The sequence below is a fragment of the Tenrec ecaudatus genome, chromosome X, assembly GCF_050624435.1.
Source record: "Tenrec ecaudatus isolate mTenEca1 chromosome X, mTenEca1.hap1, whole genome shotgun sequence".
NCBI classification, from domain to species: Eukaryota; Metazoa; Chordata; class Mammalia; order Afrosoricida; family Tenrecidae; genus Tenrec; species Tenrec ecaudatus.
The window spans coordinates 151,580,133-151,606,836 of record NC_134548.1 but is presented as its reverse complement, the minus strand read 5'-3'; the positions used below and the strand labels follow the sequence as shown (position 1 = coordinate 151,606,836).

The 26,704-nt window shown below is 45.9% G+C and overlaps 1 protein-coding gene across 1 annotated transcript in view; it reads right to left on the bottom strand.

The window, feature by feature from the left end:
• LOC142434277 (integrator complex subunit 6-like) overlaps positions 1-25,995 on the bottom strand; it is a 65,416-nt gene extending 39,421 nt beyond the window's left edge. The window contains exons 1-2 of the mRNA XM_075538992.1: positions 25,550-25,995; positions 25,321-25,398 (exon numbers count right to left, since the gene is read on the bottom strand). Of these exons, the coding sequence (XP_075395107.1) occupies positions 25,321-25,398; positions 25,550-25,660 (189 nt within the window). The 5' untranslated portion in view covers positions 25,661-25,995. The remainder of the gene's footprint in view (positions 1-25,320; positions 25,399-25,549) is intronic.
• Between the last annotated feature and the right edge of the window lie 709 nt (positions 25,996-26,704).

Genomic DNA, 26,704 nt, shown 5'->3' with positions numbered 1-26,704 from the left:
GAAGGGGGACGAACAACTGAAACCATGGGGGAAGGGAGACAGTGGTCGGTGTAAGATATGAAAATAATAATCATTTATCAAGGAATCAGAAGCGCGGTGGGGGGAGGGAGGGAAAAAAGAGGAGCTGATACCAAGGGCTCAATAAAAAGCAAATGTCTAGAAAAGAATGATGGCAACCTATGTACAAATATGCTTGATTTAATTGATGTATGGATTGTTATAAGGCTTGTAAGACCCCTCAATAAAATGTTCTTTTAATTAAAAAAAATAAGATGAGGAAGGAACCCTAGTCATTGAGTCGAATTCAGGAGGCATTCCTTAGGAGAAAGAAAGATGGGGCTTCTGCTCCTGTAAAGATCTGCAAATCTTGGAAACCCAAACAGGCAGCTCCCCTCCATCCTACAGGGTCTCTCTGTGTCAGAATCGCCTGTGTGGCAGGAAGCTGGAGAGGTGAGTAAAAACCTAAAAAAGATGAGGATCTCTTGGGTGGTGGTACAAAGTTAGCACACTGAGTTGGCAGTCCAAGTCCATCCAGAAGGTGTCTTGGAAGAAAGGTGTGGTGATTTACTTTGGGGGAAGCAAAACCAAAAAACAACTAGTTATTCAAAACTCGATAGCCTAGCAACTGGCCTGGTGACAGGATGGAGAGATCAGGAGACTCCCTCATGCTGGGGAGGGCTGGAGGGGGCAGCCCAAAGAAAAGGAACAGAGAGTGCATAAAGGCTCACTGGTGAGCTGCCAGCGATGCGATTATCTATTACTCTGTGTGCATGGCAGGAGGCTAGGTTGATCAGATGCACTGGGAGCGCCCCATCAGGTGCTTTGTACATGCCCCACGCTAAGTAGTTGGATTTTATCTACTGGCCCAGGGAATCAGTTGACATTTTTAATTAGGTGAGTGGCATGATTAGATCTGCATCTCAGAAAACCCATTTTGCTGGTTGGTGCAGAATAAATTGTGGGGTGGAGGAGAGGCTGAGGCTGGAGGCAGGGACACAGCTGCGGAGAGTGTTTTGCAATGGCTCCTGAGAACAGTGGCGCAAGCGAGCCTGGGCGCGGGCCGCGGGGCTGGAGCAGAGGTTAAGATTAAAGACATAGTTCAGAGATGGCATCATAAAGACTCAGTAGCTAATTAGAGGGATGTTGAGGGAGAAAGGGTCGCACCAGTTGAGGTTTCTGGCTTGAACAAACTTGGGAATAGTGGGGTCCATAATTCCAATGTCACTTTACGGGGCTCACTTTGATTTTTGGTTTTGGCTTCTTGGTTTAGCAACCTTTCTTCCACACAGAAACCTTATGTAATAGTTCTATCTATAACAAGGTTGACTCTAGAAGAGCCACATGGTAGTCCACTGTATGATTAAAGAAACATTAGTGGATCATTTGATTTGGATGATAACCTAGGTGGTGTAGGCCGGAAGCACTCAACTATAAGGTGGCAGTTCAAATTCACACAGAGGCACTTGGCAATCTCTGTGTGAAAGGTCACAGCCTAGAAAACCCCAAGGAGCAGTACTTCTCTGCACACATGGGGTCCCCTAGGCAACATTGACCAATGGCAACTAATCCTCGCAACAAGTATTTAGTGACCGGTTGAGATATGATCTGGGCAGTACTTTAGCAATGAATGCATCAACATTTAAGAATGTGTGCTGATTATTAGTAGTCTTCTTCATTAATCTTTCAGACTAAATACTCTCTATAAAAAAACAAACTCTATGGCAGGGCCCAGATCAAATGCAGGGATGCACACGGTAGACTACTGGGGAGGAGGCGGGGTAAGGAAAAAATTGATGAAAATAAGGAAGAAATGGGTAGCAGAGGCACGGGGCGCTAACCCACCCAAGGGAGGGTATTGTTTATATCTCCATAGGGAAAGAGGGACCAGACTTCAACCCAGTGCCCCAAGGTGTAAATGCAACATTCCGGAGTGGAGTAGGGAACCAGCGGAGAGGTCTGAGGGGCTGGTCCCAGTACCAACTACTAAGTGGATGACTGGCCCTCCCCGCAGAAGAATTTATTTCAAAGGATGGTACTGAATCTGCAGCTCCGGGAGAGGGACATATCTGATCGGAGCACACCGGAGCAGGTGAAGGGGGAGTAGGAGAGAGTAGAGCACATCCTGGCCCACCAGGCCTTAAGGACAATGATCCAATTAGAGCAACCAGTCCACAGAGAGGACCACATGGCCTGCCCCACTATGAGACATGACACCCCTCACTGAACCATAGCTCTACAGAGAACACCAGAGACACAGTGTGGGAATTGCGCCCGACCTGATCCCGCCCTGATCCCCCCACACCGAGACAAAGCACTGAGGGAGTGCGGAACAGCAAGGGAATGGAGTGGCAAGGTCCCCAGGGGATGTCGAAGGTGGACTTTGGGGCCAGGAAGTAGTGCCCCAACAGACTGAACTGGAAAACACTCCTAAAAGCCAACAAATGATCCTTGAACTAACTACATGCTTTTCTTTCTTGTGTTTTGGTTTGTTCTTTGTCATTGGCTTGGTGTTGTTGTTTTGTTGTATATTGTTGCTTGGTTGTGCTCTGTCTTGTTTTTGTGCATGTTAGTATCTCCACAGATCTATCTAAATAAGATAGGCTGGATGAACATTTGGAGGAGAAAACAACGGGACCGACAGTTCCGGGGACACAGGGGATAGGGGGAGGTGGGGGGAAAGGAAGTGGTGTTAACAAACCCAGGGACAAAGGAACAAGTGATCCAAATTGGTGGTAAGGTGGGTGTGGAGGCCTGGTAAGGCATGATCAAGGGTAATGTAACTGTAACCCAGGTGGGGACTGAGCATGTTAGTGGGACAGGAGGAAAGTCAAGGGAAATAGAGGAAAGAGCTGGGAGGCAAAGGGCATTTACAGAGGTCTAGATAAAGACATGTACATATGCAAATATATTTCTATATGAGGATGGGGAAATAGATCTATGTGCCTATATTGATAATGTTTAGTATTAAGGTAGCAGAAGGACATTGGGTCTCCACTCAAGTATTCCCTCAATGCAAGAATACTTTCTTCTATTAAATTGGCATTCTATGCTCATCTTCCCTACACAACCGCTGAAGACAAAGCAAGTGAATAAGCAAATGTAGTGAAGAATGCTGATGGTGCCCTGGCTATCAAAAGATATAGCGTCTGGGGTCTTAAAAGCTTGAGGGTAAAGAAGCGGCCATCTAGCTCTGAAACAACAAAGGTCACATGGAAGAACACAACAGCCTGTGTGATCACGAGGTGTAGAAAGGATCAGGTATCAGGCAGCTGAGACCAGAAGAAAAAAAAATAAATGTGAAAGAGGGGGAATGTGGAGTGGAGACCCAAAGCCCATCAGTAGACAATTGGACATCACCTTACAGAAGGATCACAAGGAAGAGATGAGCCAGTCAGGGTGCAGTATTGCACTGAGGAAACTTTTAACTTTCCACTAGTTCTTTAATGCTTCCTTTCCCCCCACTATTATGACCCCAATTCTACCTTATGAATCTGGCTAGACCAGAACATGTGTACTGGCTACACAGGGAATCCAGAACAGATAAACCCCCCAGGACCAACAGTAAGGGGAGCAGCGATACTAGGAGGGTGAGGAAAGGGTGAGCCGAGGAGAAAGGGGGAACAGATCACATCAATCGATGTATGGTTCCCATCCCAGGAGAAAAGACAGTGGAAAAGTGGGTAAAAGGAGACAGTGGTCAGTGTAAGACATGGAAAACAATAGTAATAATTTATAAATTATCAGAGGACATGGGGGAGGGAGGACAAAATAAAAAATGAACAGCTCATACCAAGGGCTCAAGTGGAAAGAAAAAGTATTGGAAAAGATGATGACAACATGTGTACAAAAATGTTTGACACAATAGATATAGGTATGGATTGTACAAGCCCCTGATAAAATAAAATTAATATATATAAAAAAGATGACATCCAAGGCAGCCACCCAGACCCTTTTCACTTCATTACACATGGGCTCGCCATGAGTTCAAATTGACTTAACAGCAATGGGTTGAGGAAGATGGAGGCCATGGTGGTTCAGTGGTAGAATTATCACCTTCCAGGAGAGAGACCTGCAGTTGTTTGGGCCTGGCCAGATCCCACTGTGCAAGGAGACACCATGCGCCGGGGACCGACTCCATGGGAACTAACAGCAATAACAGGGTGTGTGCTATTTATTAAAAAGGATAAGTGTGTGTATATATGTGTATATATATGTATATGTATATATATATATACCATATTAAATGAAGGGGGAAGTGCAGAGTGGAGACCCAAGGCCAAAGTTTCGGCCAATGGAGATCCCCTCATAGAGGCGTTTAGGAGAGGAGATGGGTTAATTAGGGTGCGAGGTAGTACCGATGAAGAACACAGCTTTCCCCCAGATCCTGGATGCTTCCTCCCCCAACTACCATGATCCGAATTCTACCTTGCAGGCCTGGATAGGACAGAGGCTGTACACTGGTACATATGAGGGCTGGAGGTACAGGGAATCCAGGGTGGATGATACCTTCAGGACCAAGGGTGTGAGGGACGATGCTGGGAGAGTGGAGGGTGAGTGGGTTGGAAAGGGGGAACTGATTACAAGGATCCACATGTGACCTCTTCCCTGGGAGAGGGACAGCAGAGAAGGGGGGAAGGGAGACTCCGGATAGGGCAAGATATGACAAAATAATGAGGTATAAATTACCAAGGGCACATGAGGGAGGGGGGAAAGGGGAGGGAGGGGAAAAAAAAGGACCTGATGCAAGGGGCTTAAGTGGAGAGCAAATGCCTTGAGAATGATTGGGGCAGGGAATGTATGGATGGTGATAAGAGTTGTATGGGTCCCTAATAAAATGTAAAAAAAGAAAAGAGGAGAAAAAAATGATTAGGGCAAAGACTGTACAGATGTGCTTTATACAATTGATGTATGTATATGTATGAACTGTGATAAGAATTGTATGAGCCCCTAATAAATTGTTAAAATTTAAAAAAAAAAAAAAAGGAGCCCTGGTGGATCTTTTCAAAGAGCCAAACGAATCCTCCAATAGCACTGATTTTCCCAAGCTAGGCACTTGTCCATAGTGTGAGAGACCCTCTCTGCATAGAACTGCCCCGTCCCAGCGCTGGGCCACGGCACTGACTCACTGCGGTCATACACAGCCCCACACAGACCACTACTAGTCGGCCGTCTCCGGGACTGAAATCCACACCTACTGACTACCCAGGCTGCTTTCCTCTCATCCACAAGGTTTCTTATGCAGACCTTCCTTTAATAAAATAGTGGAACGTGTGTCAATGAGAGCAGGACCTTGGGCTCTTCTAGATGGTGCAAGGCCTTGAGTGTTTTCCCACGTGTCCCACGTTAAAGCTCAAGAGTCTACATTTAGCCCGGCCATCTTTTCTCTTGTTGAAGGAGAAAGTGTTTTCCTTGTGCCATCTGCTCTCCACAAGTCTGGGGGATGTTTGCTCGGCAACAACCTAACCAACGTGAAAAAAAAATCCATTTCAGCCGCATTCTCGAACCCGTGCACTTTATTCTCCAATGTCATATTCTAACATCTTTGTCACCACCCACAGACAGGGTGACATATAAAAATAAGAAACCCTGATTTTCCCACCAGAGCTGTCTCCTAATGAGACAAATGATTTTTTGTTCCCCTCAGCCTTATACCAAATATTTGGGCAAGTTAGAACTTTCCAAAGTCAAGAAGTTTCTTCTCACAATGAAAATGAATTCTAACTCGGCTCTCTTGGGTAAACAGAACATGACCACCATACACAATTGGACCTAACTTGGCTATCCCTGTGACAGAGGCCAAACCTTAAAAGGGCATTATGTCTTTGTAAATCGTGTGTGCAGCTGTGGTTGGTAGGGGCCGTCTAGTTGACTCCGTCTCGTAGCGACTCCGTGTGAGAGTCGAGCTGCCACGAAGGGTTTCCAGGTCTGTTTCCCATGGAGCGACTGGGTGGGTTCCAACCAACGTCCTTTGAGTTAGCAGTTGAGGGTTTAACCCTCGCCACTCCCCAGGGCTCCTTTTGTGTCCAGCTAGCAGTCCTCCAAAGGCGACTGTTACAATCGTGCAGCCCACCCCAGGAAGATGGTGAATTCTTAAAAAGAATGGAGATGTCTTGCTTATTACACCTTCGTTTAAAACGCCTTGGTTTTCCTTTTCTGACCCTGACTGACACGGTGCTTCCCCCCCTTGATGCTCTTCAGCGCTTTGGCCTAGTTTCACTTTTGTGTGTGTGTGGCTTCCTCTCCAGGTGCTGACACACTTTGAGGTTTCAAGGCGCCATCATATTAATCTGTGTGTCCAGCTTACTCCCATAGGCGGTTCCGATCAGAGGACTGGTTTCTGCACCATAGCCAGCTCGCCCAGGGCCCCTGGTCTCAACGTTCTTTCCCCCAAGAGTCCTGTTTAATAATGTCCTGACCTGTCTGCATGCTGCCAAGTCCACTTTATTTGAGTAACTGCATTCTCTTCCTGGGAACATTGAAGGCTACCATCCTGTGGTTTAGTCTACCAATTTTCGGCCACATGCTTCAGGAAGCATGGCCAGTCAAGACCACATAAAAGAAATCTAGCTTACTTGAGTCTTCTACTTAGAAAAAAATTTTAAAGGCCTTAAGGGAAAAAAATTCTTAAGAGACTGATCCCCTAATATATTACAAAACCATATTTGACCACCTGAGGCCTGCTGACTTATTTTCTCAGCAGATGGTTAAAGATTCAGGACCACATATTTTTAAGGCCACTGGGCAAAGAAACGGCTTACAGTTGGAGTTTACGGACACTCAGCCCGCCGCTGTGGGTCACAAGGAGCAGCTTTTGTTTTAGCAGCTACCTAATGATAAGGAATGCTCTCAATATATTTGCAAAATACATTTCACTGGTTTCCAGTCCCGATGTCAGTGAGTTCAGACACAATTCTGTATCAGCACACCACTCAGAGGTCACGTGCAAGTCAGATATGATCAAAAGTAACTTGATCTTCTCCCGTGGATGATAAACAGGTGGAAACTGGATTTTAGAACATTTATTCGCCATTCAAGAGTCAACGGCACCCTTACTGAAGATGAAACATCCGAGAGCTGCAAAGGAGTTACCAAATGTGGTCAGATAGAAATGGTCAGACACCGACTTAGCTATTCACCAATACCTATTGGGGGCGGTGTGTGTGTGTGTGTGTGTGTGTGTGTGGCACTGTTGTACGGAGCACGTGATCAAGTGTTTAGATTCTGCCTTCCAAGAGAAGGAATTCTTTTTGTTTTTGAGGAGACATATTTTCTAAACACCAAAAACAAACATACAAAATCCACTGCCACCATGTTTATCTCAATTCACGGGGCCCTCAAAAAACAAAGAAAACCCAAACTCACTGCCATGGAGTCAATATTGACTCATAGTGACCTGCTGGGGGTTTCCAAGACGCTAACTCTCTAACTGTTCATGGGAGTAGTAGAAAGCACAATCTTTCTCCCGAGTAGTTGCTGGTGATTTCGAACTGCCCACCATGAGGATTCCAGGCAAAATAAAAGTTCACAAAGGTGGCCTTGGAAAAATACCCAGGACAGGAATGAAACGAAGTCACCCAAACATGGCAGAAAGCCTTGGAATAGGTGAAGTGGCAGAATGTTTTTGTTTTTCTTTTCTTTTTTACTTTCCAATTTTGAAGAAGATTCAAAATTCATGGGGAAATAGAATGAAAGGGAAATGGAACGCCTCCGTGAGTGTTTTGAAGCCCTCGTGTATTCAATAGCATCTTTTTCCCCCAGGATTATCCTTAAAAAATAAATAATAATCCCCAAAAATTGGATCGTGTTTTTTTTTTAATTAGAAAAGTGGCAGCCCTCGAGGAGATGGATTGACACAGTGGCTGCCACCATGGACTCAGACATCGGAACCACTGTGAGGATGGTTTGGAATGGGCAATGTTCCAGTCCGCTCTGTGTAGGTACGGTTGCTACAGTTCGCAACAGACTTGATGGCGCCTAACCACAACCACTTGCGTCCAGGTCTCTGTAACTCCTACAAGATGATTGGATGTGACTATTCAAGTAGGCTGTGTGCAACACTAATGGAGGGGGTTGGTCAGTTGTTGTTACTCTCCCCCTTCCACCCCTTCCTGCCTAAAAGGACTAGAGAGAAACCCTGGGGACCCAGGAAGAGCACATTCAAGATCTCAGTCTGAAGTGGCTAGGAGACTCGGGGGAGCAGTGAAGAGTCAATGGGGGACCTTTTCCTTATCTGACCCGAGACCCTGGCATTGTGGGACAGAGTGACAGGCAGGCTGGCTTCCTGGCCCATGGAGGCAAAGGCTAAGGGACCACATGGCTGAGAGACTGAGAACCAGAGAGAGACTTTTTGTAGTAAATGGCCGAGAAGCTGAGAACTGAAGAGAGAGACTTGGCTCTGGGCTAGGAGACCAATGACTCTCCTTACTGTTTGTTGGTCCTGACTTTTGGTAACGTATTAACTTTTCTGATAAACTCTTTAGTCCCGAAAAACAGAAAAAAAAAAAAAGAAAGAGAAGTAGCATGCGTACCTACTGAAAAAAAAAACCAAAACAAATAAACCACAAAACAAAAACCCAACAGCATTGCAAAGTTAGTGTCTCTTCCCAGCAAAACTCTCCTCAGAGGTAATCATGGCCCAGGGTTTGTCCTGAACAGTCAACGGTCTGCAACGAACAGCAAAGGCATCACAAGTTCAGAGTGGCGCTTACCAATTAAACCAGGAAGTGTGTGTTATAGCACAGCATGCACACCCAGGAGCTGTCTGCTAAAACGTACTCTGCAGGGAAACTAAAGCAATGCTGAAATCGCCGTAGAGTCTGAGCCCAGTGCTTCCACTTCCGGCCTTTCAGCTATACAATTCAAATGCTCCCCTGTGCTTTACAGGAAGGAGCAGTGTAGATAGCCTAGTCTAATCTCTTCATTTTACATTTAACGGGAAACTGACACTATAAAATTTAAGTCACTAACCCAGGGTCATGTGTCTTCTTAGTTGCACATTCAAGTTAGCGACCCAGGTCTCCTGCCTTGCAGTCCAGCACTATTTGCAGATTTCTTAAAGTGACACATTTGCCACATTTACATGGCATTAGATGGTACGATCTATCAGCCCCAATAACAACAAAAAATTCCCTCACTGCCATCTAGTTCCTTCTGACAAATGGCAACCCAATAGAACTAGGTAGAATTGTCCCTGTGAGTTTCCGAGATTGTAACTCTTTACAGGAGTAGAAAGCCACATTTTTCTTGGAATGGGTGGTGGCTTCAAACTACCAACCTCAGGGTTAGCAGCCCAATGTTTAACCAATATAGCACCAAGGCTCCTGCATATGAGACAAAAAAACAAACTCCAAACCCATTTGCCATCAAGTCCGATTTATAGTGACCCTATAAGACAGGCCTCTGTGAGTTTTAGAGACTGTAACTCTTTACTGGAGAAGAAAGCCCTGTCTTCCATAGAACAGCTGGTGAACTATTGGGCTTGCGGATTGAAGGCCAACATGTAACCACTATATCACCAGGGCTCCTTCCTACCAAGTCAGACTTAAAACATTTTTAAAAGTCTGCATTTTATAAAGGATGGAAATTGCTGCTGTCAAGTTGGCTCAGAATCCTGGTAACCCCATGGGTGTCAAGAGTAGAATTGTACTCCACAGGGTTTTAAATGGCTGTTATCGGAAGTAAATTGTCAGCCCTTTCTTCCGAGGCACCTCTGGGTGGACTTGAACCCCTGACTAATTGTTTAGGAGCTGAACCCATTAGTCGTTTATACCACCAAAAGTCCAAATATACTTCTAACAAAAAACTCAAACACATCACTCTGAAATGGAGTTCACAGTGCCTATATATACATGTAAACTGTTACCAAAAAGAGCAAGGAGCTTCGATCCTCAGAGCTCAGAGATCCACGCCATTCTCATATATCTGCCTCTTCTCAATGCTATGGCTCTATGAAAGGCTAGACATTCCCCTGCTGTCTAATGCCTAGCTACGTGGGCTCTGCTCTGCAGAGCCAGAAATGCAGAGCCTGGGACTTCTAATTAAACAGCAGCGCTTCCGGCAACTTCTGGCCACCTTAAATCAAACCATCTTGGTCGAGTTCAGGTTAATCAACCACTGAAGGTCACACTTGAGCACCCTCCCCACTTCCTTCTGCAAGGTCTCATTATCTAATAGCAGCTTTAAAGCACCTTCTGTCACATCCTCCCCCACAAGACACACGCTAAATGGAATGTCACCATGTTCAGTTCACTTCCTTTCCTCTCCCAGGTCTCTAGTTGACCTTGCTCTTGCGTCTGATTTTCCTTTGGTTCAATGATGTTCTCAGGGTTGGCAGCAGGAAAGGGGAGATACTCATTAGGGAGGAAAGATACAGTTATGAAGTGCAGGGGCCCCGTGGTAAAATAAGGAGATCCAAGTTTGTACAGCCACAGCCCTGTTGGTCTGTCAGTGTGTTGTCCTTTGGTGGCTTCATTGTCACCATCATGCTGGAACCTATGCCACCAGCGTTTCGAATACTTCCAGGGTCACCGTGGTGACTTCAGTGGAATTTCTAAAATTAAGTCTAAAAATGAAGGCCTGATGGTCCCTTTCTGCAAATTAGCCAATGAAAATACCCCATGGCTCTAGAGATCTCTGAATGGCAGGCACTGCGAGTGAGACTTGATACCATGGGCATGTGAGAGCGGAGTGATAGAATGGGGGCAGTTGCTGTGGGTGGGTAGCAGGAATTCAGGAGGCAGTTGGGACACCACTTAGAAGGTTGTCACAGTACTTAAACACAAGGACCTGGTTCACAACAAAGGCAGTTGAAACTACAGTAAAGGAACATACGTGTATATGAGATACTTCAAAGCATTGTAGATGGGCCTCAGTGCCTAGCCGGGAGCCTTGGTGGTGTAGTGGGTTATGAGTTGGCCTGCCAACCAATTGCAAGGTCAGCAATTCAAGTCCACCAACTGCTCTGAGAGGGAAAGATGAGACTTTCTACTCCCATAAACAGAAACCCATAGGGTCGCTACGAGTCAGAATGGACTCGATGGGAGTGTTTTGGGTTTGTTATGTCTTGGTCAGTGTCTAATTGAAGATGGAAAGAACTGACCGCTCTCTTTCTTGCTGTCTTCATTTATCTCCCACAACTAAGCCTAATCTGCAAGGACCATTTTCAGAAACCTCGCTTATCTCCCACCCATGCACCAATTGCTAATGCTGATCCTCTAAAGCCTGGTTCTCAGCCTTCCTCATGCCATGACCCTTTCACATACTTCCTCATGTGGTGGTGACCCCCCCCCTCCAACCATAAAAAAAAAAGAACTGACCAAAGATTAATAATGTCTGGCTTCCAATCCTGTGTAACTAGAAAATGGAGAATATGGGAAAGGAGATTGGTCTTAGAGGTATAAGGAGGTCTGACCCAACCTACAAAAGGAGTCCTCGTGGTGTGATGGGCCATATGTTGGGGCTAGTCACAAGGTCAGCAATTAGAAACTACTGGGAACTCCACAGGAGAAATATGAAGCTTTCTACTCCCATATTGACAGTCTCTGAAACCCACAGGAGCAGTTATACAATGTCCTGTAAGGCCACTGTGAGTTGAACTGATCTCGCTGGCAGGGAGTTTGATTGTTTTGTTTGTTTTGGTTTTTGTGTTGGCTATTCCAACCTACTCCCATTGATTCAATTTCAAATTACATCGACCCTATAGAACAGGTTACAAGTACCCCTGTGGGTTTCAGAGATTTTTACATCTTTGGAGAAGCAGACAGACTCATTTTTCTCCCACAGAACAACTGGTGGTTTTGAACTGCTGTCCTTGGGGCTATTGGTTCAATATGTAACTGTGTATAACACCAGAGGTGCTTAAGGAGGTCTATAAGGTCACTAAAGGGTTGCTAGGAATCCAATTAAACTTAATAGCAATCGTAATATTTTGGACTTGGTAACTGTGCTAACATCAGCATCCACAGCCTAGCAGAGTGTCCGCTAGCCAAATAAGTTGCCTTTAAGTAGATTCTGACTTGCCCCCCCCATGTGCTTCACAGTAGAACTATGTGCCACAGAGTATTCAATGCATGATTTTTTTTCAGAAGCAGATTACCAGGCCTTTCTTCCAAGGTACCTCAGGGTGGGCTCGAATCTCCAACCTTCCAGTCAGCAGCCAAGCATGTGGACTGTTTGTACCATCCGGGGACTCCTATAATCACCCAGAGTTGGTCTTTGTAAGAAACTGAAGGTGGGCAACCATTAGTCTAAAGGACCAATGGACCACACGAACCACAGCCTCCACTACCCAAAGATCCAAAGAACTAGAACCTAGTTACCAGTGATGGCAGGCTTCCAGTAGCCAACTACTTTTGAGTGAGACCACAGAAAGTTCTGGACAGAATGGGAGAAAAATAGAGAACAAAAATAAAAATCATTAAAAAGACCAGACTTACTGGTCTGACAGAAACTGGTGGAACCGCCGAGGCTGTGGCCTTTAGAACTGGACCCACCTCTGAGGATGACCCTGCAGTCACTGGCCGATAAAGTGAACAAACGTACCCCCAGGACCCTAATCCCTAGAACACGCAACCATAGGAGACCAAAAGGGCAATAGTTGCCCCAAACCAAAGCTCAGAAGGCAGGAAGGGGGAGGAAAGCAGAACCAATGGAAATGGGGAGCCCAGGAGGAAGTGGGGAGAACGCTGTTACATGGAGGGTACTGAAAGTAATGCCAAGAAACAATATGTGTTTGACTTGTTGAATGGAAAACGAATTTTCTCTGTAAGCTTTCTCCACAATTACAATCCAATTTAGAAAAAGAAGTCCCAGATGGAAAAGCATGGCCATCAAAAGAGCCACAGAATGGCTGGTGGTTTCAGTCTGTGGACCCAGCGGTTAGCCGCGCAATGCCTAACCACGACCCCACTAGAGCTCCTATAGTGAAATCTGAAGACCTTCCAATGTTGTGCTCCATAATATTCAAGTCCAGAGTTTGACTCTTCATACTAAGTTCACGGCAATACTCAGCCTACAGGACAGGATACAAGTCATGAAAGAGCAGGCGCCTTTAATACACAGCACAGTCAGGCAACTGTGGCGGAAAATACAGAGCCTCCTTTGGTTTTGTTTCTGAACATCAAGCCTTCACTTAACTGCTCTCTGGTTAAAAGCTCAGTCCCTGGTTTGGAGCTTTCATGGATTCAATTACGTCACCCTCACAGACAAACGAAAGCCCTAAACTAGGCACTAGTATGACCTTGTTTGAGGAAAGTGGGTCTTTTCTTGGTAGATATAATCAAGTAAATGAAGGAATTTAAAACAGTACTTAAAAAAAACTGAACTCACTGCCCTCGAGTTGAATCCAACTTGTAGCGACCCTAATGGCAATGTAGAACTGCCTCTGAAAGATATATAGATAGATAGATAGATAGATAGATAGATAGATAGATAGATAGATAGCGAGAGAGACTTGTGCTGCCTAGACACCCTGAATTTAAACTTCTAGTCTCTAGAGTTGTGAGAAAATATGTCTTCTTTGATATGTGGTTGCATTTTGCTGTGATCGCTGACAGCAGCAGCTCCATTGTTCTGAAATATATCCCTCGCCCCTCCACACAGGTAACTGGCTGTGGCAGGGCTGTGGCTTAAGGAGGAGAGATTAGCATGAAATGAGCACTGCCCCAGCAGGCGACACAAAACCCTCTGGAAAGGGTTCCAGGCCTGTGTGGAAGACACGTAATAGCTATTGTGTAAAACAATCACATATGCTTTTGCCCACACAGGAAGATAGCACGTCCGGTTCTGGTGGTCACTAGGTAGCTTTATCAATCTTCCTATAGAGCCCACTCAGCCGCGGTCACCTGTCCCACTCTCACATACCACATCAAGCCCATCAAGAGTTCCACCCCTGTCCCTGAGAGGGGTCACAATTGTGAGATATCAGGGGCAAAAGTGTCTCACAAACAAATGTAACAGGAAATTTAGGTAGAGAGAGGGAAATGGTGCCTGGGTGATGCAAATGATGAAGCTATCAAAGGTTTGGCTCCATTCTGTAATCAACCTGATGGCAACAGGGTTGTGTGTTTGTGTGTGTGTCTGTGTGTGTGTTTAGCTAGGAAAACAATCAAAATGATAATGCTAGCAATGATCATTTTATTCACCGAGTGCTTGCTATAATATCAAGCACTGTTATATTAAAAAGCAGCTATAAATAATAGTATGTCACTTCTCTCCAAAAAGTTATAGCTCGAGGACATGTATCATAATGAGAAAACACCAGTGAGACACTATTAAAAGGACTGCTCTAGTATGATTGATAGGAAAAGGGACGTAGTTAATTACTTAAGAAGCTGGAATGGAGATGGACCTGGGCTACTATTCAGCTGTTCTTTAACCCCTCTGGGGTCAGATGTTCTGATATATTACATGGGGATAATAATAGTCCTCATAATATAAGATGGCTGAGAGGATGAACAAAATAAGCACTTTAGATTCATTGGCGCAATGCCCCAGTATATAAGCACTACTCGATAAATGTCAGCAGCTATTATGAGAAACCTATTATAATATTGCCCATTATGTAAGGAAATAGATATAAGTCAAGTCATATCTGAAATACAGTGTAAGGGTGTGCTAGAAAAGCTCCGACTGTAACAGAGAGCTATGAAATAGTTTTCCACCTCATAGCTATGCCATGGATCAACATGGCTGTTTGCATCTAAGTCAGGCTCAGATTTTGACCTTGGAAATTAATGGAAGCTACTAGAGCAACCCACCACCTGTCTGGCAGCTTGTGTTGGCTTCAATGTGGTGCCTTGAGTTGCTATAACGCTTGGGCTATGGTACTTCAATCACCAGCAGCAGGATCCCCCATGGTGTACTGGCTTCAGCGAGCCTTCCGCACTAAGGGCAGACTAGGAAGAAAGATCAAGTAGTCTAGTTCTAAAACTTAGCCACTGGAAACGTGCCTGCTTTGGCCCCATCGTCAGCGGGAGTCAGAGGACACCATCTTTTCTAAAGGAGAAGGCCCAGGAGCCCTCTGGTGAGATAGATTACTTCAATGGCTACAGCAACTCAAGCGTATCATCGGGACTGAAACCGCTCCGTGGTAATGAAGATGGGGCAACGTTCAGTCATGCAGTACATGGGGTTGCTGTGCGTTAGTCAGAGGCGACTCGCCAGCAACTAAGAACAACACCAACATTATAGTGGCAGAAATGAGCCTAATCAGGAGCTCCCACACCACCCCTCATCAGGAAGGTGAGGGCAAATAATAATAAAGACAGTAGCCTTCCTGGCATTCGGCCCTCCCCTCCCCGCTTTTCATGATGACTTCCCAGAAGACATGGTCCTGCTCGCGAACATCAAAAATGCCTGGAATAAGAGCAATGATACACGCTTTCCCCCAGCTTTGCTTCTTAGGGTTGGTACTCAGCCACGCGGGAGAATTTTTCCTTCATCTCACTTCTCTTGGCGAACACAGTTTCTGTAAAGTCTCGGGCAGATTAACTATGTAATTCTGTTAAGAAACATGCACTATATTCCTAGTCTGGGGCATTACCAGTGGAGTGACATTGCCAGATAAGGTGACACCAAACGACTATCTAAAAACATTTTGGGCAGAGTTTCAGCAGAAATCTATTGTTTTGTTCTGCTTTGGGAAAGATAATTCTGTATTGAGTTAAAACAACAAAAACATTCTTCGTAAGGGCAGTGTATATGCATCCGTGCACCTGCCTACAAGGCAAAAACTCCAAGACTAATCCACGTTGTGAGCTTTCTAGTGGGCTCTGCTCTGAGCTTCGCATCATGTGGTTTCATTGACACGGACTCCAAACATGTCCTGTTGCTTCTCCCTTAACACTCTGGTTTGTTTTAAAAAAAAAGGCCTGGTGTTAACCTACCATATTCTGGTAATTAGTGTTTAGGAACCTATCTCAATAACATTTTTTGTAATTAAAGGAAAAGGTGAAGAAACTTTTTTAAAAATTCCTATTGTTAAAGTCACTAATAATGGTGTACCTAAGAATGTGATTGGATATAGAAAGAACTGACTTGGCTCAGTATGCACATAAGCTAAGGAATTTAAGCAATGTGCACCATAAGTGTTTATGTATCATGTATTATTCTATGGTTAAAATTGATAATACATTTAACTAAGGATTCTAAGGAACTCTGGTAGTGGTTTCAAGTTAGCTGAACCAAGCAAGGCCAGCAGTTCGAAACCATCAGGCACTCTGCTGGAGAAAGACAGGGCTTTCTATGCTTGTAAGGAGTGCCAGTCTGGGAAACCCACAGGGGAAATTCTACCCTGTCCTACAGAGTCACTATGAGTCAGCATCTACTTGAGGACACTGAGCAAAACTAAGGATTCTGGGCAGGCAGCACACTGAGTTGCCACTCTGGGCGACACCAACCCTAACCCTAACCCTCCCCTTCACCCTAAACCTTACCCTCACCCTAATCCTAATGCTAAGCACGTTTGCTAGTAACATGAAACATATGAACTATTCAGTGCCACTGTTGAACACATATTACACACAGATTTCTGAATCCTTGTTGCATTCAGAGTTGACATGCACATTTCACTGTACTTCTCACTCCCTGCCATTCATAGTGACCCTATAGGACAGAGTAGAACTGCCCTTGTGGGTTTCTGACACTCCCTCTGTACGTGAGTAGAAAGCGCGGTATTTCCCCATCAGAGCAGCTGGTGATTTCTAATTGCTAACCGTGGGGTTAGCAGCTCACCAACTGCATTCGAGTCCAAGCACACTGACTGGCTTTGAATCCCAACTAGGATGAGATGCTTTCATATTTTGCTCCAGGGTCCAGGGTTATGAACCCGTCAACTCTTAACTGAATGATAAACTTCCTATAAAAATGAAGCCTTCATGATGTTGTTCATTTTAAGCAGAATGTCGAAAGGGAGGTTCCTCCTTCAGCGAAAACTTCTAGGACATGAGCATCATAAGCTACCGGAAGAACACAGATGAACACTGTTTAAGAGAAACCCAGCACAAGCCATATATAAGATTATTCCATTTCCAATTAGCTGCATTATAGGAGCAAACAGAGATCCAATTAATTTCAATAATACATTTTATATAAGATCATATTTACTTTAGCAATGTAAAAAACCGAAACAACAACAAAAACGTTCATTGCCATCAAGTCGATTCCACCTCATAGCGACCCTAGAGGACAGGGTAGCTCTGCCCCTGAGGGTTTCCGAAACAGTAACTTTACAGACTAGAAACCTTGTCTTTCTGTCATGGAGCAGCTGGTGGTTTTCAACTGCTGACCTTGTGGCTAACAACCGTCTGAGTTATCCACTATCTAGCTCCATAGTAGTATCCTAAAGATTACTTAGAATTCAAATAAAATGACATACTCTTTTTTTCTCCCATACTAAGTCTTCATGTACACTTACAACACCACTTAAGTCAGATGACGCCCCCTTCGAGGACTTCAACGACCACATGGCATGGCAGTGGGTCCTACATGCTTATCAGAGCAAAGACAGCCAAGCAAACATGAATAACTGGTGTGTTGGAAGAGTCTTAACTACTCCTGCTGCCCCCTCGGTCCTTCACCCTCTTCCTGCAGACTCTGTGGGGCCCACACCCCTCACTGGGCTCACAGTCCACCCGGAGTTATAAAGAAGAAGGGGGCAGGAGGTTTTTAAAACAAACTCGTTAGAAATCCAAATCTGTTTCCCAGTAGAAACAATGCTAAACACAATAGTTCTGGGGGGACGTGACATTAAGGGTTAAAGAGGCTTTTCTTGGGGAGCACGGTCTAGGAAGCTAATCACCATTTCCAACACTGTAGGCAGGAGATAACGTGTTCCAAGGTCCCGATACCCTAGAGGCCATGTTTATGTTAGCGGTTTTGTGTCGTGTTTTTTTTTTTTCTTTTTCATTTAAGGACTGAAATTAAACCAGTCCGTTTCCTTATTCATCCATCCTCCCATACAGGGTTCCTTCCATCCTGAGCTTGTCTGAAAGCACATTGCACTCCGAGATGTGGAAAGCTGCCATGGTGAGCCAGTCTGTAGAATGAAGAAACCCATCTTCTGAAACCAAAGCAAATGCTTGCCCGCTCCTGACCTGCACCCTGTCCTTCCACCATGCCACCTGCCCAATCCTGGCCCCCAGACCAACAGTTCTTGATCAGGCCAGCACGAACGCAAAACTAGCCAATTGCCATTGCTTCTGGGTCTCTCACCTCCCTCCGGACTATCTCAATGTGGGGTTCTACAAGAATACTGAAGCAAGTAAGCATGTAGCCAGTTGCCATCTGGCTCTTCAAATCCACCGGACAGTTCTTTCCCCCAGGGGAACAAGTACAAACTCTAATGTAGTTCAAAGCATTTTTTCCACCCAACCTCACCTAGACACAACCTTGGCCAATCAACTGTATTCCCATGTAGGCTCTGGCCTCCCTCGCCTGCAAACTGTTGGTTGATGGTTCTCTCTTCACTTGACACCACCTAAACCAGCGGCTCTCAACCTGTGGGTCATGACCCCTTTGCGGGTCAAAAGACCCTTTCAGATGGTATTAGGAACTGAGACACTGCTCCTCTATCCGTCTCCAGGCAGGTCCCCCCACACGCAGATACGCCCACCTACAAGCACCCGGCATGAAGACTGTCACCCATGCTACACCATGCTTCAAGACAAAATGTCATTTATTTGTCATTAGAAACAATCTATAATGACATATTGTTTTGTGATGAATCCCTATGTTTTAATTATGATCAATTTGTCACAATGAATACAACCTGCATATCAGACTTTTACATGATGATTCAGAACAGTAGCAAAATGACAGTGATGAAGTAGCAACAAAAATAATTTCATGGTTGGGGGTCACCAAAACACGAGGAACTGTATGAAAGTGTCGCAGCATGAGGATGGTTGAGAAGCACTGACCTAAACCTTAATCCACCTTCTCCAGTTACCTCTCCCCAATGCTTATCCCCTCAGACCCATGTCTTGCTATTCTGTCACTTGGGCCAGGACTTTCCTGGCGTCATTTGCGGTCCCAGGAATAGAGTCTGGAACTGAGGGAGTGTTCAATAAATACATTGTCGATGAGTGTCTAGATTACTATAGTAGCCTCACAACTCATTCGTCTCCTTTCTAATCCCTTTTACAAACCACCGTCAAGCTAATCTTACAGAAACACACCAAGTTTATCACATTACTTACCATGGTGATAAAAGGCAAGGCAAATTAGAGGGGAGGGGGAGTTTCAAGATGAAGCATGAGGTACTTTCAAGGGTGACAGACAGAAATGTGCTTTATTCTGCCCTGAGGCAGTGGCTACATGACTATAGAAATATTTAAAATGCATCCTGTCATTCTCTTCCGATTCATGCATTCTACTGTATGTAAGTTATGCTTCAATTTTTTAACAAAAGGAAACAGAGGGGTAAATGTTTATCTTATAAAAATACAATTCTATCACATGATAAACCTGAATCTAAACGAAAATGACTAAACATTATGGAAGCCTATCAAAATGTTCCTACCGATTACCCTCTGGGAAAGAATAGTTGGAATTGGAGGGGGCTGAAGGTATTGCCTGTGAGTGGGGAGGACTTCAAAAAGTGCATGAAAAATGAAAATTTTTTAAAATTAAAAGATCATTTTATTGGGGCTCTTACAACTCGAATAACAATCCATACATCAATTGTATCAGGCATGTTTGTACATTTGTTGCCTTCATTCTTTTCTAAACATTTAGTTTCTATTGAGCCCTTGGTATCAGCTCCTCTTGAAAACAGAAATTTAAAGATGATAGGATTTTTTCACGAACTCTTTGAAGCTTCTTGGAATCGCTTGAGATCCTTTTTTCCCATGCATTGAATACCTAGTAAAATCTAGTCACTCCTTTGGGTACAAATATGGAGGCGTCCAAAAACACGACAGTAGAGAGCTCACATTAGAGTGGCCAATACGAACACTAATAATCACCATCTAGCATGCCCACTCGGAGCACCGGTGGTGTAGTGGTTACGAGTTGGGCTGCTAAATGCAATGTCTGAAGTGTGAAACCACCAGCTGCTTTGTGGGAGAAAGACAGGGCTTTCAACTCCCATACAGAGTTGCAATCTACGAAAGCCACCGGGCCACTTCTATCCTGTCCTATAAGGACTGTGAGGCAGAAATGACTTGAGGGCAGTGAGTTTGGGTTTTTGCATAACGTGTCCAGTGCTATAGTTAAGGTATGGACACACTGCTATGGGGTCACAGAGAGTGGCTAACCTGCTCCGAGTGTGCATGGGGCAGTGGGGGAGGAAGACGTTTGAGAACGGACAACGCCGAGCTGAGGCACGCCAGGTCATTCTGCATGAGTTCCAAGCAGAGGAAACCACATGAATACTAAAGCAGACACAGGAAGTGTCGCAAAGGTGAGCAGAGGCCTCATTGCTCGGCAAGGCTGGTGCCTGAGGTTCATAAAGAGAGAAGCTTGGAAAGGTAAGGCAAGAACAGATCATGAAGAGCCTTGGAGGCTAAACTACGGAGTTTGGGTTTTATCCTCAAATGCCACTGAGGGATTTTTAGCACGTTGATGACTTTTTCTTTTCTTTACGTTTACTTCACTTTTTCCCCCATTTTTGTTCCGATCAGGACCACCCCACCTGGTGGCAGGGAGGAGGAAGAATGAGGAGAGGGTGAGAATGGAAGAAGGGGGGGGGCCTCACTGAGCAGTTAGAATGAGGGAGACTGAAACAAGGGGCGAGCAAATAACAATGAGCAGATGCTGGTGATGATGGGCCAACTCTGCATATCACGATTGAACTATTGAATTGAATGATTTGTGAAGTATATGCCACTCAACCTGTCTCAGAAATGAAGAAGGACCAGATGTAAGAAAGATTTAGGACACGAAATAGGCAGGACTCCAACCTAAAGACTGGTACTGACTCCCTGGCCTACAAAACCCAGCCTTCTGCCAATAATGCTCTCCTTTTCTCAGTTCGAAATACTATAATTCTGTGTTTCAAATGGTCAGTGGAGGCAGGCTAAAAAGGAAACAAGATCTGCAAGGGAAACAATTCTTCATAAAAGTGCATGCCCTGCCTGTGTGGCCCTGTGCGTTCCCAAAGCTCCTTCCATTGTCTCAGACGGCTCTCACTTCCTTAGCTTCCGCTGACCTTGCAAGTCTCTCCCCCCGAAGAGCAAATGGCTCCTTCTCCGCATAAGGTCCATATGTTACTTTCATGGGCATCTGCACAAGTTAGTCCTTGGTAAAAATTCCAATAAATGTCCGAAACACATGGTTTTGCAAAAAGTGTCATTTTAGTGCCTAGATCTGATCTACAATGACCAAGTCTCGCAAAAGCAAAGCTAGCTACCGGCTGTGAAAAGACCACACAGTCAAGGGAATATCTATATAAACTTTCGATTGCTTTATGTGTTCCAATTACAGACAGGATATTCTGTGAAATTTGTATATGTGTATGTACACCCTTCCCCTATACACACATGGACCACTATTTATATGGGTGCTTCCGCTATTTCTAGCCAAGTAGCTCCATTTTATTTGAAGATGGCTTGTCCTTCAATAAAGAGTTACCATGTCGAGAAGTAGTTTCAAATGTGAAGTTACTATACCCGAACTCAGAGAAGCACTTTTGTCTTCAATAGGGTACCCAGTCGACTGGTTCACTTTCTGCCTGGTACTTTCCATTTGCCCCAAGTTAGCAGTAGTTAACAAGCCTACCTCTGTTATTCACGGCAGAAAAGGAAGTAGTGACTCATAACAAAGCAAAACATACTTGACAGAACTTCAGTCAAGCCTATGAAGAATGATTTGACAAAGAAAACACTGAAAAAAAGATTCATCTTAAAAGAACACATTGCAAATGTGAAAATATCCATCAAGTGTTTCCCCTTGTGTACCATAAAGACATCATTGTGTAAACATGATGCTAACAGTGTAAACATGATGCTAACAGACATCATTGTGTAAACATGATGCTAACATTGTGTAAACATGATGCTAACACTGTGTACAAAACGTGTCTCCAATGTTGCATGTGGTAGCACAGTGGTTAGGTGCTGGACGGCTGCAGAACTGAAAGGTGGGTAGCTCAAAACCACCAGTTGATCTGTAGGGGAAAGCTGTGGCAGTCTGCTTCTGTAAAGATGACAGCCTGGGAAAGCCAACTGGTAGTTCTACTCTGTCATGTCGGGCCACTGTGAGTCAGAATCGACGGATCGCAACAGGTAGTGGACAAATAAAAGGCCATCCCTGCGGAGCTGACTGCAGTTACAGATATGACTAATGTTAAAAGAGCATATGTCTTCAGGGAAGCGCTACAGTCACCTTCATAACACTAGAAATTCAAGGGGAAAATTCCAGTCACAGTGAATTTTTCACAACACGATTTATTGTCCAAGCTTGTAAGTGGATATACTGGGAAGACTTACATGCCTATTAGGGAAAATCCTCCCCGCCCCATCCAAATTCACAACTCAGGCCTGTTTTAGCACCATTAGCAAGGAGCTTTCCAGTGATATATAGCCTCCGTGTTGCCGGGTTTAAAGTTGGTTGTAACCACGATTTGACAAAGCAGCAGCTATTGTAAGACAAGACAATGGCTCTCCCGCCGCAGAGAAATTTGAAAACGCATTTCTCATGATTCTGCCGGAAAACGGACCACAGAGAAACCTATCTGCTCGTTTGATGAGGAAAAAAATAGCCCTCACTCCACACACAATCCCAAAGAACCACAAAATTCGAACAAACAGTGATGCTTTAAGTAGGAACTGAGGTGCCTGCTGACCAATGTAGAAAGACCTACTTGAGAAAAATCAGTGTGACAAACCACAGACACGTATGTCTCCAAGCCATTAGAAGGTGAAACATTTGACTACATTATATATATATATATATATATATATATATATATATATATATATATAAAATCACCAGAAACTAAAATTTCAACCCTTTCAAACTGGGTAGATCCTAAATGCCAAAGAGCAACCATCACAGCAGGCTGAGGGGAGGGAAGAGTGGGAGCGAGCAGGAGGGGTGACTGAAAGCCTTGGAAAAGGAAAATGTTCTGGAAATATGGCCTATCATTAGCAAAATGACAAGAACACTGTACAGATCATAAGTCATTTCCTAGGCCATGTAGTTATCACATAAGATTAAACTGGGAAACCTGAATAACCTTGGGCGAGCATAAAGACTAAGAAAACATCTAAACCTTGGGCGAGCATAAAGACTAAGAAAACATCTAATTATTGTCAAGCTGGAGCATTCCAGGAACCATTGCCCTGTGTCTGGCCTACATATGAAAATAAAATGTATCAAAATCAACATGGAGGAAATTTTTTTCTTTTTTTAAAAAAAATGTAGTAAGTACACAACAGGATAAACAGCTAATGGATGAACTTTCTTTCCACTCCACCCATTTCCTACAGCAATCTGGAGTCTTAAAAATCCCCTGGAAAAGTTACACAGCCACTAAAAAGTGTAAACATGAAGATTATGTGGCAACCCAGAAAAAGCCATGAGATAAAATAGGCGGAGAAAGCAGAATGCCAAGGTATAGAAAGCAATTAGAATGCTGTGGGGAAGAAAAGAATGCTTTGGGAAAGGGTGCATTGGTGCTGGTTATTAGAGTAAAGACTTGTTCTTTGCCAAGGATTCTGTACACACAACTATTTAAGTTTTATTAATTAAATATCATTTTTAAAGAGAGGCAGAAAGAAAAAAAGCATGGACCAAAACCGTAATGGTCCACACTAGAAATAAAGGGTTCCTTTCTGTGCTTGTATGCAGAGTGGACAAGTCCAGACTCCGGACATGCAAACATCTGCTTTTCTCTTGAGGGAAAAAATTGGTCACGCCCGTTGGGAAAACTGACATTTTTAAAAGATCATGAAATTTTGAAAGCCATCTATCTCCATCTTTCTAAAGAGAAAAATGGAAATTAAAAACAATGTAATTCAGCCTGAACACTTTTGGGGGCGACTCTGAATCAAGTGCATTAAAAATTAACCTCCCCCTTGGTTTTCTTCTTTCTGAAGAAACACTATGTATGGACAACTCTTGGTTGGGCTGCTACAGTCATTAAGCACCTGAAGAGCTTACAACACATCCAGAGGACACCTCCTCGGCACTATTAGGATCACCCTGGGGGGAGCGCTTGGAGAGGGTTAGATGCCTCCCAAAAGGCTTCAGGGAATATGGTTAATTTACAGTTTTGTGGTGATACGTAGTTTTTACACTTCAAATATATATGCGAGCAGGATGTTGGGGCAAGGTCGACCTGTGTTGAGCTCTCATCTGGCCAAGGTCAGCAAAGCCCTTCCCGATCTCTTCACCAGAGGAATGTAAATGAACCCAAGGAAATGAACGTTTCCCACCTTTCCCCTTGCAGGTCAGAACCCTGGGAATCCAATTCTGGAATGTGCCTCTGGATGATTTGCTTGGGCTGGTTCATCCCTCCCTTTCTTTTTTCCCCTCCCCAACCCCCCACGAGTCCCACACAAACTCCTTTGCCATGTAAATAGGCCAGCAAGGTCTCTAAAATACCTAGCCTTGGTGGCTTGGGACCAGCATCCCGCCCCCACCCCATCCAAGCCTGGGCTGCAATCATCCCCTGAAATGGGAGCAGTAACTAAGGTAACCGGACAAATTCCGGAGAAGAAAGAGAAAGCCTTTCTCCGCGTCTGGGCGTGGGGAGGCTTGCAGGGCGGACAGATTTGTCATTGGGTGGGGGTGGTTCCAGGCGACAGAAGTGAAAAAGCAGCCGTGGCGAAGGCCCCGTGGCTCTGCTGCCACGCTCTCAGCAGGAAGGGGAGGGAGCAAGAGGAGGAGGGAGAAGGAAAAAGGAGGCGAGCAAGCCTCGGAGGGAGGGAGACGGGGCGGGGGAAAGGGCGTGGCTAAGGGGCGAAAGCGCGCGCGACGCAGGCCCCGAGGGCGGAGCCGCGCGCTCAGCCCGCCCCTTCGGCCCGCGCTTGCAGAGCGCACCCGGGCGGGCCGCCTCGCCGCCGCCCTCCTCCCGCCCTCCCTCCTCTCAGCAGCGCCCTCGGTTCCTCTCTCGCCGCCTTATACAAAAGCAAAATGTCCGCCATCTTCCGCGGCGGCGGCGCCCGGCCCCGCTGCCTGCCTGGCCCGCTGGGGCTGGCCCGCGAGCGCCCTCCCCGACCCCTCCCCGCCCGCGCCCCGGCGCCTCGGAAGCCGCCGCCCGCGCTGCTCCGCCCGCCCTCGCCCTGGGCGCGCCCCCCGCGGTCCGCCGGGCGATGCAGAACCGCCGCGGGCGGCGGACGCGGGTAAGCTGCCCGCCCGGCCCCAGGGCCCCTTTACCTTGATGCAGTATGGGGGCTCGTCGTAGGTGACCAGCATGTACCTGTCTCCGCGACTGGCCGGGTCTCGGGCGCGCAGCTGCCGGTGCAGGGATGACGGAGCGCAGGGATGAGCGCAGGGAAGAAGGAGGGGGCGACAGGGACATTAACGAAGCACCTGAAGCCGACCCATCCCCGGTGTGGGGCTGGGGGCGCTCTCCCGCCTCGGTCCATCCCTCCCCTCCATTTACCTTCAGGAATAACTCCACAGCGCCTTTGGCAACGTCCAGATAGGAGGTGCCCAGGTCAGTGCGCTGGTTCATAGAGGCGGACGTGTCTATGAGGAACAGCAAGATGGGCATCTTCCTCCTCACCCCTCGCTCCAGCTCCCCTCTGCTCCTCACTGTCCCCGCCGACCTGCCCGTCACCAGAGTCCACAACTCTCCTGGCGCCTGGGAGCCAGAGGCGGAGGGCGGCAGAGAAGGGCCGGACCGATGGGACTGCTGCTGCACGCTGCTTTTCTACAGCCCCACCGTCCCCTAGCTGCCTGGGAACATGAGAGTGGGAGTGAGTGTAGCCCGGGGCTCTCCCCCTTCTACTCTCCTGCCACCTCTACTGCCGCCACTGCCACTGCCACTGCCGGGACCACTGCCCAAGCATCCGTCCTTGCTCACTGGAGCGCTCGCCCAGACTGAGAGCAGTCTCTGGTTCACCGCCACACAACTTCTGTCCGATCACCTAGCATGGGCACCATGTGACCAGGACCCTCGCCATTGGCTGCCAATTATGCGATATTTGCATATGCATTAGATGACAGAACAATGGGAGGGACTTGGAAGAACCTTGGGAATTGAAGTGTGAACCCAGGCAGGGGGTAAGGGGAAAAGTTAAGCATCCTGACTAAAACCAAAAGGCAAAACCTCACAGTGGAGGAGTCAATCACACCTCAGAGGGACCCTAGGGAGCATGGCAGAATTGCTGCTCCCTCAGGGTTTCCGAGGAGCTAACTCTTTCCCGAGCAAGCAGCCTCCATGGGTGAGTTTGCGATCGCCTAGACCTTGTGGTTAGCAACCAACCGCCTAACCCACTCTCCTCCGCAGCACTTGGGAGCTGTTAGGGTGATTCAATCGGAGGTTTGGGCATGGGGTGGCTCTTGTTCATCACAGACAATGGTGGGAAAGGGAGACCAGGTTTGAACAACAGTTGTACAGAAACAGATGCTTGGCACCGGCTGCGCGGCGAAGCTCTCCTAACTACACTCAGTGGAGCGTGCCCGTGGCTAAGACCAAAAACATTTCAGAAGCAGCAAGCAGCTTTCCTGGCAAAACCTACTTGCATTCTTTTGGAAACCCCCCCCCCCTGACACCCTGCACACACACACGTATTTGTAGTCTGTTGATGGCCTT